Source organism: Fukomys damarensis, unplaced genomic scaffold (assembly GCF_012274545.1).
Source record: "Fukomys damarensis isolate Sample0158 unplaced genomic scaffold, DMR_v1.0_HiC HiC_scaffold_39, whole genome shotgun sequence".
Lineage (NCBI taxonomy): Eukaryota > Metazoa > Chordata > Mammalia > Rodentia > Bathyergidae > Fukomys > Fukomys damarensis.
The window spans coordinates 16,134,788-16,149,415 of record NW_022900951.1 but is presented as its reverse complement, the minus strand read 5'-3'; the positions used below and the strand labels follow the sequence as shown (position 1 = coordinate 16,149,415).

The following is a 14,628-nucleotide window of genomic DNA, read 5'->3' as shown; positions in this document are numbered from 1 at the left end:
TATTTTTATTGACTTTTACCAAGAAACATTAAAAATTTTTACTTCAAGCTTTAATACTATTTTCTGATCTTCAAAACAATTTAGAAAATACAAATGCCTCCAGAACACACTTCCTGATGCAAGGGAGGGGAGGAAAAAGGAAATTACATATACAAGGGAGGGCATAATGCCAAGTGTTGAATCATTCTTTAAAATCAGTTAATATCATCCAGTTTGTTTTCTTAATGTTAGTATGTTACAATATTAGGTTTTTAAAAATAACACAAACACACAACATTAATTTAAGTTCCTTTTCTTTAATCGTTTTATATTTTAGGGTCAAGATTATATGTATATTTTTTAGAGACAGGGTCTCACTATGTAACTCAGGCTGGCCTTGAACTCATTATGTATCCCTAGCTAGCCTCAAGCTCATGGCAATCTTCCTGCCTCAGCCTCCCAAGTGCTGGGATTACAAGTGTATACCATCATGCTAAGCCAAAATTATATTTTTTCTTGAAATATTAGGTTTATTTTCCCCCAATGGGTGAAAACCTTAAAGACTGTTTAAGAATGTTAGTCCTAGATGTGTAGTATCCTTAAGATATGAGTGACAAATACCTGAAAGAGATTGAAATATAAAAGAATGATACAGGATTAAGATAATAGTTTCATGACCAGTCTCAAAATTTTGCCTACAATCAGATCTTTGCTTATCAAATAAACATACAGTTTGTAAAAATAATAATATAGAATTTGTAACTATGTTTTAAACATACAAAGTAATGCTGGGCTTGTTGGCACTTTTCTGTAATCCCAACACTTGGGAAACTGAGGCAATGCGGATTGTTTTAGGCCAGCCTGGGTTGCATAGTGAGTGCAAGACTGGACTGTGTAGTGAGATCTTGTCTCCAGAAACAGAATGTACAGAGTAAGTTTTGTGTGTGTATGTGTGTGTGTGTGTGGTAACACAATGACATATGCATGTATCATTTAAAATTATAAGTGCCAAAAAAAATAAAATTATAAGTACCCTACTTTATTGACAAAATTCTTTTTTGGTAAAATTGTAGCTCCTTCACTATGTACTTATAGGCAAAAATAATTTTACAAACTGTCAAAACCTATTGTGTGTTTTTGTGTGACACTTATGTCAGTAACAGGCAATTTAGTGAAATAAGATGTTGGTCACATGCACATATTAATATGTTTTTGGCTTATCATTGCCTTCAGAAATTTGATAGTTCTCTTTGCATACATCTTATTGGATTCTAGGTATGAGCTAGAACACATTGTTGCTTTCCTACCTGTTCCCTATGATTGTCCAACCATCATTGTTAAGTCCTAGTTGAACTATAGATCATTTCTAAAATACTCTTCACCCCACAATATGTACCAAACCAATATTAGGATATTGTTTTATGGTTGGCAAACTTCCAAGGAAGTCCAAAATGATTAAGCCACCTTTAAACTATAGCTTCTGTCTTAGAAATTAAAATGGAAGTTCTAGTTCTTCTTTCTTCTGGGAGCTTCTTCTTTCTTTTACTACTCATTTTTAGAAGCTAAACAGCAAATCCTAATATCACTTTTTGAGATATCTTTGTAATTCTTTATATTGCCAACATTCTAAAGGTATCTAAGAAAATGCAAATTGAGCTCAAACACTTGTATGGAATACTACAGTAATAAAAATAGTGAATTATTTATGTTTGTATAACACATTTAGATTCTTCTAATAGTACTCATGTACCTAGAAAAATAGCATTATAAAGGCTGGGTGTTGTGGTGAACGCCTGTAATCCCAGCACTTGGGAGGCTGAGGCAGGAGAATCACTGCAAGCTTGAAACCAGCCTGGGCTACGTAGTGAGTTCCAGGTCATTCTCAACTACATAGTGAGACCCTGTCTCAAAAAACAAACAACAAAAAAAAAGAAAAATAGCATTATAGTCAACAAAAATAGAAATAGTACAGTAGACCCTTGAGTTATGATCGACCTGATGTGTGAACAACTTGGGTTACAGCTGGAATACACTAGGAAGATTATTGGTGTTTCTGGTAAATTATGCACATTATACAACCCTTTTTTATTATGAAAAGTTTAGTTAAGGGTTCCTTGGGGAGGTTTGGAATGCAGTATGGGTATTTCCATTATTTCTTATGGGAAAAATAATCTTGACTTAACAACCAACTTGGATACAACCAGCCCTCACAAACAAATTGAGTTCATAAGTCAAGGGTTCACTGTAGTCTTTATTTGACAGGCTTATATTTCCGGTTTTCTTAGATTTTCTTCTTATGTTGTTTTTTACTGTAACATACAGTATGTGTCTTGATTAAATAAAGTATACTTTATCTGCTGATATCAATAGAAATAATTGAAATTAGGATATTTTCTCCTCTTCTAATACCTTCCATCAGATATACTAAAGTGTCTACTGTCTTTAATCCTTTCTTACCCGAAGACTTTTTACTCTTTCATTATGCAGAATAGTCATTTTTTCATGTCTAATTCTCCATCCAAATGTTAAATCTTTTTATTTTGTGTTTTAGAATTATTCCTTTCTCCTCTCTCAGATCCCAAATTATTATTTAAGCAATTAAAAATTTCAGTGTGCTTTTTTTTTTGTGTGTGTGCCAGGGATCGAACTCGGGTCCTTGTGCTTGCAAGGCAGGCAGCAGAGCCACTGAGCTGAACCCCAGCCCATCAGTGTGCTTTCTTAAACAGCTTTATTAAGGGTATCTCTCTCCATATTTGCCTAGGAATATTTTTCAGCCTCTCTCCCCAATAAACAGGGTTTTCATATATAACATTTGTTTTGCCACATACAGACACAATTGGTACATTATTATATCTGTTATTTTCAGACTTCTTCACACCCTCTACCCTCCCTCTGAAACTATTCTAATTCTCTCCAGTACAGAGAATGAAAACTTGGAAATACTTAGGCTGATATCATGTAGAAGTTAAATCAGACTGTATAATGGCCTTGTATAATTCTGTTGTATAACCTAAGAGTATATTTTCTGGACATGTGTTTTCCATCATTTGGTAGGTCAGTAGAGGGTAGTTTTTGTATATTAATTTGAGGATTTCTGATGTTATGCTATCATTAAGATGTACTTGATTTCTATCAGGGAAAAGTAATTCTCATTAACTCAGTATTTTCTCCCCCTTACATTTACGTCAACAGGAAGAAGGCAGCATCAAAGAAATTGCAATCACACATCATGTAAAAGAAGGACATGAAAAAGCAGATCCTTCCCAGTTTGAACTTTTAAAAGTATTAGGGCAAGGATCATTTGGAAAGGTAAGTCATGAGTATGCTCTTTTTTTTTTCCTTTCAAGAAGTAGAAAGTAGAATAGTGGTCACTAGAAGCTAGGAAGAGTAGGGAGAACAGGATAGAGTGAAATTAAACAGGTACCAAAATACATTAAGTTACATAGTAAGAATATGGTCCAATGTCCTACAGCACAGTAGAGTTATTATAAATCACAACAATTTTATTATATACTTTTTTAAAACCTAGCAGGAGCCGGGCGTGGTGGTGCACGCCTGTATTCCCAGCACTCAGGAGGCTGAGGCAGGAGGATCACTGAGTTTGAGACCAGCCTGGGCTGCATAGTGAGTTCCGGGTCAGTCTCAACTACATACTGAGATCCTGTCTCAAAATAACCTAGCAGGATGTGGTGATATATGCCCTCCCTCCCAGCTATTTGGGAGGCTAAGGCAGGAGGATCGTGAGTTCAAGGCTAGCATGGGCAACTTAGTGAGATCCTATCCATAAATAAAAATTTTTAAAGATTTAGATTATAACTCGTTGATAGAGCACTTTCCTAGCATGTTTGAGGCCCTGGGTTGGATATTGTGATGGCCAGGCCTGCAATTCCAGCAATTCTGGAAGCTGAGTCAAGAGGACTGAGCAATTTAACAAGACCCTGACTCAAAATAAAAAAGAAAAAGGACTGGGGAATGTAACCTAGTGCAAAAGTGCTTGCCTAGCTGGATTTAATTCCTGGTACTACAGAAGGAAAAAAAATAAATACATATAAAAAACTAGAAGAGAGAAATTTGAAGCTTCCCAACATAATTATAAATGTTTAGGGAGAGAGAAATGCTAATTACTCTTATTTGATCATTATATATTTTGTGTGTGTGTGTGTGTATGTGTGTGTATAATTATAACACCTTGGCCCATAAATATGTATAATTATTATGTATCAAATGTATATGCATATATTTATGCACCTTACAGAAAGTAAGGTAGTGTAGGTTAAGTCACAAGGAACTGAATGAAAATTTAAATTAAAATTGGGAAAGGAAATAAGGAAAGTTGATTTTTGGAATTCATGTGTATTTCGTATACATGGGAAAATGGAAATATTTTATGAAATATCCTTAGTCTCCTACCATCAGTGGTTTCCATGTTTTTACTTTTCTCGTTTTCAGTAAGTATGGAACATGAATAGACATTCAAAAGTACATTGTAAACTTCGGAAAATTTGCAGTATTTACTTCATGATCATTTTATCTTCAGGACAACATGACCTATCTAGTTGTGCTTCTGGAATTATTAAAAATCACAGGATAGGGCCAGAGATTTAGCTCAGTGATGCCAGTGCCTACCTCACAAGCACAAGGTCCCAAGTTCAATCCGCAGTATTCCCCTTAAAAAAAAAAATCACAAAACATTCTTTGATATTCTAACCTCTTTTTGAGTTCTTTTATGACGTTAGAAGGTGATGTGTTTAAAAATGAGTGCAAAATTTTCATTCTAGTCAAAATCTGTTTTGTTTTGTGCTACTTGGCTGTACCACTGAGCTACATGCCCTACCCTTTTTATTTTTTTATTTTAAATCAAGGTCTCAATAAGAGGCCCAAGTTGGCCTCAAACTTGTGATCCTTCCGACTCAACCTCCAGAGTGTCTGGAGTTAATAAATGTGTACCACGGTACCCAGCTATTTTTTTAATATTAAAAAATGTTTACCAAAACTACCAAATAATTGCTCCAGAAGATAGGACATCTTTATCAATTTTCTCCAAATGGTCCTCGCCCCCCTGCTGCACACCTCAGGGGTTCAGTCTTTCCCTCCATTTTAAGGAATGCAGCTAGTACAATTACTACTACCAGATCTATCTAAACCAATTCTCAGCAAGAGGAAACTTCTGAGATTGATTGTATTCAATTCTTACATGCAATAATACCTTACCTCTTGTCTATAAGGAAACATTTGAAGATGTCATCCTTTGCAAGCTTCAAAACAGTACCAGTTTGGCACTCTTGTCGTTTTTAGTGGGACTATTTAGTAATTCTTGGCTAATAGGTAGTTTCTTACAGTTGTTAATGTCTTTCAAACTCATAGTATGCTTTTAATCCAAATATATACCAAGTAGCCAGCAAAGTATAATGATTGCAATTTAGACTCTAGGTTAGCCAGCCTTGAATTTAATTTTTTTCTTCTACTTACTGAATATTCTTGAGCAAGTTATTTAACCTTTTGGGGCCCCATTTTCTTCTTGCCAGTCATTAAATATTGAAGTCCTTCTCTCTCTCTCTCTCTCTCTCTCTCTCTCTCTCTCTCTCTCTCTCTCTCTCCTTCTCTCCTTCTCTCCTTCTCTCCTTCTCTCCTTCTCTCTCTCCTTTCTTTCTTTCTTTCTTCAGTGCTGGGGATAAAACCCAGAGCCATATACCTCCTAGGCGAGTACTTGCTCTACCACTGAATTACTTCCCTGGCCCTTTGTTATTTTTCCTATTTTGGTTTTTTTTTTCCTCATTGTATTTTTCCTATTTGTATATCTCAAAGGCACTTTAACTTCAACATGTCTAAGGCCAAACTCACGATGTTCTCCCATCCCCAAACCTATCCTATTTCATTTTTCTTTTGTTACTATGAGTGGCATCCAGTTAAGCAAGCCAGAAACTTCGGAGGCATTCCTGACATGTCTTTTAAGTCTCCCTCCAAGACACACACACACACACAGGCACACATGTACACATGTACACATGTACACATACATGTATTCATGCACACCTCTCCACCCTGGCCAATCTGATCTGTCACAAAATTCTGTTGATTTATTAGATTTCTACAATCATGGCAGTCTTCTCCTTCATTGCCACTTTCCAGCACATGCTACCTTTCTGGTATATTTTCCTAGTGTATTAAGAGAATCTCCTTAACTGAGCCTTCCAAAATTATTCTTTCCTCAATCCATTATTGACATGACAGCTAGCATGAGCTAATCATATACTCTACCCCTTTAATCTTTCTGTAGCCTCCCTTTGGCTTTATGATAGGGACAAATTCTTGAGATGGCTGAAAAGCCCCTCAGTCTCACCCTTATGTACTTCTAAAATATCATTTTATATACTTTATACTCTCAGTGTTCTGGCCACATCGGTCACCTGGTTTTGGTCCTTAAGCATTCCAGGCTACATCACACCAACAAGTCTTTCCTCCTCCTATTCTCTGCCTAATACACCTTGCCCCATCTCCAGCCCTTTCTCAACTGATTAGTTCTTCTTGTGCAATTGTTTATTGACACACACCCCGTAGACTATATATTTCATGAGTGCAGTGGCCATGCCTCAGCACTGAACTGGTAGCATAGTGCCTAGCATATAATTCTGGAAAGAATCAATAAATACTAGTTGTGACCTTATACATAGTAGTGAGAAGTAAATGATGGAGGCCAAATACACAATACTGTCTTGTATTTAATTATATTAACATGCTGTTTGATAAAGCCAAATAGATGTGTTTATTTTTATACATTAGATTTTGGGGAACTCAATATTTAATTTCATAGGAATTAGCATGCTTCTCCCTTTATTACTTTAAAAGTAATCTAAATACCTGTTAAACACCTGTTGTGTATAAATAGCAGACATTAAAAATAGGTTGACTCCTTTATTACCCATCCTAAAAAGCCAGTTTAAGCCAAAGTAATAGGGATGACCTGTCAGGTCCTAGAATAGCTTCATGGGAGAGTATCAGAAATGCAGTCGTGGAGGAAGGTCAGGCGGCAGCTGGAACTGCTGCTGCTTCTCCTGAGCGTGGTCGGTCATGGCCAAAGGGAACAGATACAGAGTGCCCTGAGCAGAAGCCCAGGACTAGGTGACTGACCCAGATCTTGTCCCATTACCTCCATCCACTATGGCACTGGGCAAATTCTTAAACTTTTCTAAGCTGTAATTTGGGCATCTATACAATAAGCCTTATTTAGTAAGCCTGCTTCCCAAAGTTGTCATCATGATCTATTACAGCTGCTCGCAGGGCCAGGGATTTAGCTCAGTGGTTCCACTGCCTGCCTTGCAAGCGCAAGGTCCCAAGTTCGATCCCTAGTATCAAAAACAAACAAAAAAGCGAGCAAGCAGATTCTTGCAAAAGTACTATGAGTTAAAGAGTACTGGAACGTGCTTTCAAAGGCTGTTGAAGAAAGTTTGGAATCCACAAGAACTTTTCTTGTAGACTGAAACATTGAATCTTGATTGGAGAATCTTAAGGATGAATACATATCAGATAAATCCTAATTAATCTCTACCTAATTAAAATTTATTTCTGTTCAAAAATATCAATCTCTGTTGGGGACTTAGCTCAGTGGTTCCACTGTCTGCCTTGCAAGTGCAAGGTCCCAAGTTCGATCCCTGGGACAAAAAAAAAAATTGGGGCCGGGGATTTAGCTCAGTGGTTCTGCTGACTGCTTTGCAAGTGCAAGGTCCCGAGTTCGATCTCTGGCACCTCAAAAAAATATATATCAATCTCTAAAAAATTAATATCAATCTCTTAATGACCTTTAACATTGAACAGCAGTCCACCTCAGTTAAGAATGCTTTTCTTTGCCTAGATTGGCTACCCATAACTGACTGAAAAGAGCTGAAGAATAGGGCTTGGTGATGGGGGAAGGAATTGATTATAGGCGAGCAGCATATTCCTACTTCAGGGTTTCTATGTGAGTTGTGGTGCTCTGCAGTTGATCCCATTTCCCATTGCCTTGGTGCTGTTTCTCAAATCAAGATAGTCTCTCTTGCACTAGAATTTGTTTAATCATTTGGTTATTGTGTGCTAATAGCCTGGTATGCTAAATCAAATAATTGAGAGTTGACCCTGAGGTTACTACTTGATGGTAGTAGCTTTTCCACACCTTTGGCAGCTGAAGAGCACTGCTACAAAAGAATGGGTAGAGGGCTGGGCATGGTTTGTACCTGTAATCCCAGCACTCTGGGAGGCTGAGGCAAGAGGATTAACAACTTCAAGTCCATCCTGGGCACTTTAACAACAAAGAAAGATCCTATCAGAGAGGGAGGGTCAGAGCTGGGAATGTAGCTCAGTGAAGAGGTGCTGGGTTCAATCACCAGTACTGGAAGGGAGGAGGAGGGGGAAGGGAGAGAGACAGAGAGAGAGACAGAGAACAAACAAATTCTGTGTGGGGCTGGGGATATAACTCATTGGAAGAGTACTTGCCTAGCATGCGTGAGGCCCTTGTTTGAGCCCCAGCACCAGGGGAAAAAACGATTGGGCACAGAAGAATTTTTGGTAGGTCACAGTGATGGCAAACCTTTTAGAGACACATGCCCAAACTGCAATCCAAAATCCACTTATTTATCACATGGTTCTAACACTGAGATTAAACCTGAATGCTGAGGTTTTAGTTTAGGAAAAAAAAAAAACTCATACCTTAGCATCCTTTGTCCTAAAAGAAAAGCAATACACATGCCATAGGTGCATCACTACTGAATCCTGTGATGCTCTACTTTCAACATACAGAGATTTTTCTCTAATTGCCACATACATAAAGACCTTTTTCTCTCTCAGTATACAAGAGAGATCAAAATTGAATGTTTAACCACTTAACAGTTTACCCCAGCATCACTTGGTTAGCACCTTTGTTTACATACTGACTATCTTAAGCATTGCTCAGGCAGGTGTCATTTCAACAAGTCAATTCTTGTCTTGAATAAATTTGATAAAATTGTCATTTTTATATTTCTTGTTATATTATACAAATGAATATGCAATTTTTGGTCATCAGTTTTGCTGGTTAGTGGTTAAATTTTTAAAAAATGTATTGCAGTAAAAGTAACAGTACCATTAATCCCCTTCAAAATACTACCCTTTTCTTAGAACACACTTGCTGCATCATTCTTGACACTTTCTGAAGCAGTTCTGGAAGTACTCTTTCCTGAGTGTCTGCAAGATACGATCCAAATTGATAGTGAATATTACTGCCAAGTGCCATCCAACAGAAAGGAAGACTTTTAAAAACATTATGGTGTGTCTTCAACCACTTTATTCACTAGATACGGCACCATGGTACTTCTAGCTCTTGCCCAAAGTCAAAATGACCATGAAAGGTAAACATTTTAAGTTGATTCTGGATATCAAGGTAGCCATAACAGTGGAGCTAAAGGCACTCATGAAAGAGGACTTCCAGAACTGTTTCAGAAAGTGGTAAGAATGATGAAATCTGTTCAAAGAAAGGGCAAATGTTCTAAGGGCTTTAATGGCAATGTCTTTTACTGTAATATTTTTTTCTAAATTAAACATTAAGTGTATATTTATATCATATCTCTTATTACATGCTCTTTGAGTCCTGGCAAACAACCAAGTAAAAATTGTGTTCACTTACATAAACACCCCAAGTTAAAACCATTGTTTACAACCTCTATAATGTGTTAGGATTTGCATAATAATTTTATTATGAAAGGGATCTTACATTCACAAAGGTATATAGTGTGTAATATTTCATAACATTTATTTTCTCTTATTTTAAATATAGGTTTTCTTAGTTAAAAAAATCTCAGGCTCTGATGCTAGACAGCTTTATGCTATGAAGGTATTAAAGAAGGCCACGCTTAAAGGTAAGTGTTGCTATTTGTAATTTTCATGTGATCTAAACAAATCGAAGGCTTTCTGTAGAACTCTTGTGACTCTAAGGCCACTTGTTTACATTCTGAATTGGTTCTGTTACTACCTTTAAATTTAGACTGACTTAATAGTGAATTTTTCCTACTACACTAGGAATCATATGACTAGTGAGAACAGGAACTGCCATATTGTAAAAGAAGTATTATAAATTCATTTGGACATGTACATGTTGTGAACATGAAAACTGGATTTGATGTATCTTCAATCTAAACTTACTAATTTACTGGAAGCAAAATAGCTTTTGTTCGTTTTTTTGTGTGTGAGACAGGGTCTCACTATGTAGTTCAGATGACCTTGGACTCACTGTGTAGCCAAGCTTGGCCTCAAACTCATGGCAATCTTCCTCCCTCAGCCTCCCAAGTACTGTGATTACAGGCGTGCACCACCACGCCCAACTAAAATAGCTTTTATTCTAAATGACTTTATCATCTTGATTTCTAGTCTCCAAATAAGTTTTTATTCTGGGCCTATGATTTAGAAAAATCTAATGCAGGATCCAAGAAAGGAACAAGTTCTGTCAGATATTAAAATGTATTTAAAACATCAGTAATTCAGTGTGTTATTGGTGGAAATAATACAAACAGAAGTCAGTAGAACAAAATAGTACAAAATATATGTTAAAATTTATTACATTTGTTACAAATATTGAGTGCCTGCTGTCCTCTGTAACAAAGCAGGTGTGTAGAATGATGGGAAAGTAAATAATAATTTCCCGAATTGGGTTTGAAATACCCCTGAGCAACCTGTAAAACAATTAGAAGTCTTTCTTTAAATCATGCACTAACAAACTCTGACTTATTTATCTCTAAAAGATTAAAAACCCCTAAAAAAATAATACAACTCCATGATTATACCTAAAAAATTAACATACAGCTATCCAGTCAGAGTTCAAATTTCCAGTTGACCCTACTGTTATAATTCATTTTCCTTCATGCACTTTGTTCAAACCAAGATCCATACTTAGCAATTGATGTATCTCTTTAAATCTTTTCATTTCCACGTCTTGTTTTTTCCTGTAGTTTATTTGTTGAGAATTTGTGTTCTTGGGCCAGGGATTTAACTCAGTGGTTCCACCACCTGCCTTGCAAGTGCAAGGTCCTGAGTTTGATCCCTGATACAAAAAAAAATGTATTCCTTCCCCTACACCACCCTTTTTGAGGCTTCCTGTTCTTATTTCATGGGTGCTATATCATTTGTGATAGTCTTGTTGTTAACTACATTGTCTTTCTCTTTATACTTTTTTCTCCTGTTTTATTTTGCTGTATTTTATGTTTATAGCCTTTTCTCAAATATCTTGTGATCCTTTGCTATTTTTTCTCTCACTTAGGAGTGAGATACTGAAAAGCTAATTGAAAAGCATATTAGGCTTAAATTTTTGCTGTTAATTACCATTGACACATGTTCTGCTATTACTCCTCTTTTGTCCTTTGTTCTTTTGAATTTATGAATATAGTTGTCCCCCTTTATCTGTAGCTTTGCTTTCTGTAGTTTCAGTTATGTGCAGTCAATAATGATCTGACAATGTTAAAGGGAAAATTTCAGAAATAAACAATTGATAAATTTTAAGTTGTGTGCCATTATGAGTAGTGTGTTCTATCCCACCTAGGACATGAACCATCCTTTTCTCCAGCATATCCATGCTGTATATATGCATTACCCATGGCCCAATAGTCATTTAGTAGCCATCTTGATTGTTAGGTGGTTATTGCAGTGTTTGTGCTCTAGTAACCCTTATTTTAATTAATAATGGCTCCAAAGCACAGAAGTAACATTGCTGGCCATTTGGGCAAAGAGAAGCCATAAAGTGCTTCTTAAATGAAAAGTTGAAAGTTTAGTAAACATTTTGAGAAAAACAAAGATCACATCATATAACCTTTATTATAGTCTCTTATTATAGGTTTTCATTTTTCTGTTTTACTGTGATTACTATTGTTAATATCTTACTGTGTATAATTTATAAATTAAACTTTATGATAGGTATGTATGTATAGGGAAAACACGGTGTATATAGGGGTGAGTACTATTCAAACTTTCAGGCATCTACTAGGAGTCTTACCCTTTATACCTCACATACAAGAGGGTACTGCTATAATTTTTCCATTAATGTCATCTTGATGGGATTTTGGAAGAAGGTAGAGAGTAAAACATAGATATTTAATCAGAAGTTTCTTTCCATTTTAAAGTCCTTATTAATACAGTAAGTGGAGTCAAGTAGAAGTCAATAACATTAGGTCAAGTTAACGGGGAATTTTGTCCTATTAAAGTTGGTCTGTCAGACTAAAAGATTTTATAAACCAGCCTAAAACACTTTCTTAATACATAGTCCTAGAATCATAGGCAGCGTTTCTTATTTACTCTGTTGTTGAAGTCAAAGAGGGTTTAAAGAACTTAACTGTCAGAAGTAGCTAGCTGATTTGCCAGCTTGGGTAAATATTAACAACAGTATTTAAAACAGCATTTAGAAGTTGACTGATGTGAAACATGACTTCTTCTGAACTAGTATATACTAATAAAAATGCCTGATTGTAGGGTGATTTGTTTTTGTCACCAGGCCTTTACATAAGGACAAGAATCCACATTAGAATTATTACATCCTATCTCAGACAAAATGAAAAAGTTCTTCAGTGAGTGAATCTTACTGCTCATTTTCAACTAAACAAGGTCTCATCAGTTTTTTGGGGGGGATACTGGGGATCAAACTAAATACCCCGCCCTCATCAGTGTTTCTTATAAAGAAATGTGGGAAACTGCCTTACAAGATAATCAGAATCAAAAGAAAATCATCTTGTTGAATCCCCTCATTTTATAGAGGACAAACAAGTTCCTGGGCAATGAAATAATTTGGCCTTTGTAATACATCTAGTTAGTAACACAGCCACTAAACCATATAATTTTTGCTTTCATTGTGAAAGAATAAAAAATAATATATAGTGGATATATTGGTGGGTATTTTCACTGATTCCTCAGCTGAAGGGTTGTTTTTTAATGACACTTATTGAAAGAGGTAGAAGTTTTGAATACAGCTTTAAGGTAATGGGAACTAATCCAATATTTTAAGGGTAACAATGAAATAAGAGCAGATTTAAACTAGATTAGCAGGCCTTGGTGATTAACTTCATTCATATAAAAAATAGAGCATGTTAGATATGATAAGGTAAGTACCAGATTTATAGTTATAGGACAAAGTAATGAAACTTACAGATTGATATTGAATTTGATATACTAGCTGGAAAAGTCAGCTAAGACAGCTGTGCAAACCCCAAGAACATTGTGTACTCACTTCAGCAGCACATATACTAAAGTTGGAAAGAGCAATTGATTTGTATTCCTGACTTTCCCATTTTCAGTCATTTGGCACCAAAATCTCCCAGTTGGCAGTATAAATCTTGTAGATTTTTTTTACCTCTTTTGTTTTCCCCAGATATTTTATTTCTGTTTTAAATATCTGTGGTTACCCTAAATTCCAAATAAAACCAACTCAACTTTCTCCGTGTCCTCACTTCCCCCCAAAAAACTCCCATTTTTCTATCCTAATCATTCACACAATCATTGAGAATGTTTTTATCAGAATGTGTGCTACACATTTATTTACATGTCTGTCATTGCACATTATGAACCTTATGAGTCTACCACATTATGAGCCTTATGATGATTAAAATCTTATTTGTATTTATATTCCTAATGCCTAGCACATCAACTTTGCTCAGGAAATGTTTGATTATTTGAAAAGAGCTTTGCCCACAAGATCAAACATAAATTCAACCTAGTGTTCTAACCAAGAATCTAGATCCTCCCTATTTCATCTCCCCTATAGTAAACTTCTGATTTGATCCCATCCTTTTCTTCGTTAATGCCTTCATTTCTTTATTTATGTTGACATTCCATACCTGTTTTTTTCTTGGGCCTATCTTTCTAACCCTAAATTCCACTGGAAAAATTTTAAAGCTTATGCCCTAACTCTGACTCTTCTCTAGCCTTCCTATATAGGTAAAATAATCTTGCCCTTCTCTAATATTTTTATCCCTTAATCATATTCATAGTAGTAGTTTTGGATATAATAATGGTAGCTATCCGTTACCTGAATCTCTCTTACATACCAGGCTCTGGGTATAAACCTTATTTCAAATGGCCACATACTCCTGAAGGTACAGTGGTATAATCCCATTTTATATTTGAGAAGTAATTAAGATTCAGGAAATTTAAATAAGTAATTTACTCAGTTACATGTTTTGAATCTAGATCTTCAATGTCAAAAAAAATGTTCTTTAATTTCCTTTCCTCCTTCTTCCCTCAAAATAGACCTTTGCAGACATATCCATCTCTCATTATATGTGCTACGTTTTATAGATACTTATTGAATACATACTGAATTGTATTGATAGTGTTAACAGAAGTGGTGAAAGCTATTCCAGTTTGTTGTTATATTTTAATATTTCACTAGGGTACCTTGAGTTTTAAAAGTTACATGCTTTTTTGCTATTTTCCACAACTTTGGTTAAAATGCTTGTAAATTTGACATTAAAGCCAACACTTAATATGTTCTCTGAGTTTTTACCTTTTTACAAAGATGCATAATTTCTTTTGGTTGTGTAATATAGTAAAAGATATTTATATTTTGTAAATTCAAGAGCGATAAAATGTTCACATTTTTATACACATAAACAAAATTATATTTAAAATAAATACTAAAATGTAGATGGGGAGGGGAGAAGGGGGTGA

The 14,628-nt window shown here is 35.5% G+C and overlaps 1 protein-coding gene across 5 annotated transcripts in view; it reads left to right on the top strand.

Moving 5' to 3' along the window:
• The window catches only part of Rps6ka3 (ribosomal protein S6 kinase A3), a 97,532-nt gene that overhangs the window by 47,412 nt on the left and 35,492 nt on the right, over positions 1-14,628 (top strand). For all 5 annotated transcript variants that reach the window (XM_010643680.3, XM_033760295.1, XM_010643681.3 and 2 more), the window contains 2 exons: positions 3,172-3,288; positions 9,761-9,842. In XM_010643680.3, coding sequence (XP_010641982.1) covers positions 3,172-3,288; positions 9,761-9,842 — 199 coding nt within the window. The remainder of the gene's footprint in view (positions 1-3,171; positions 3,289-9,760; positions 9,843-14,628) is intronic.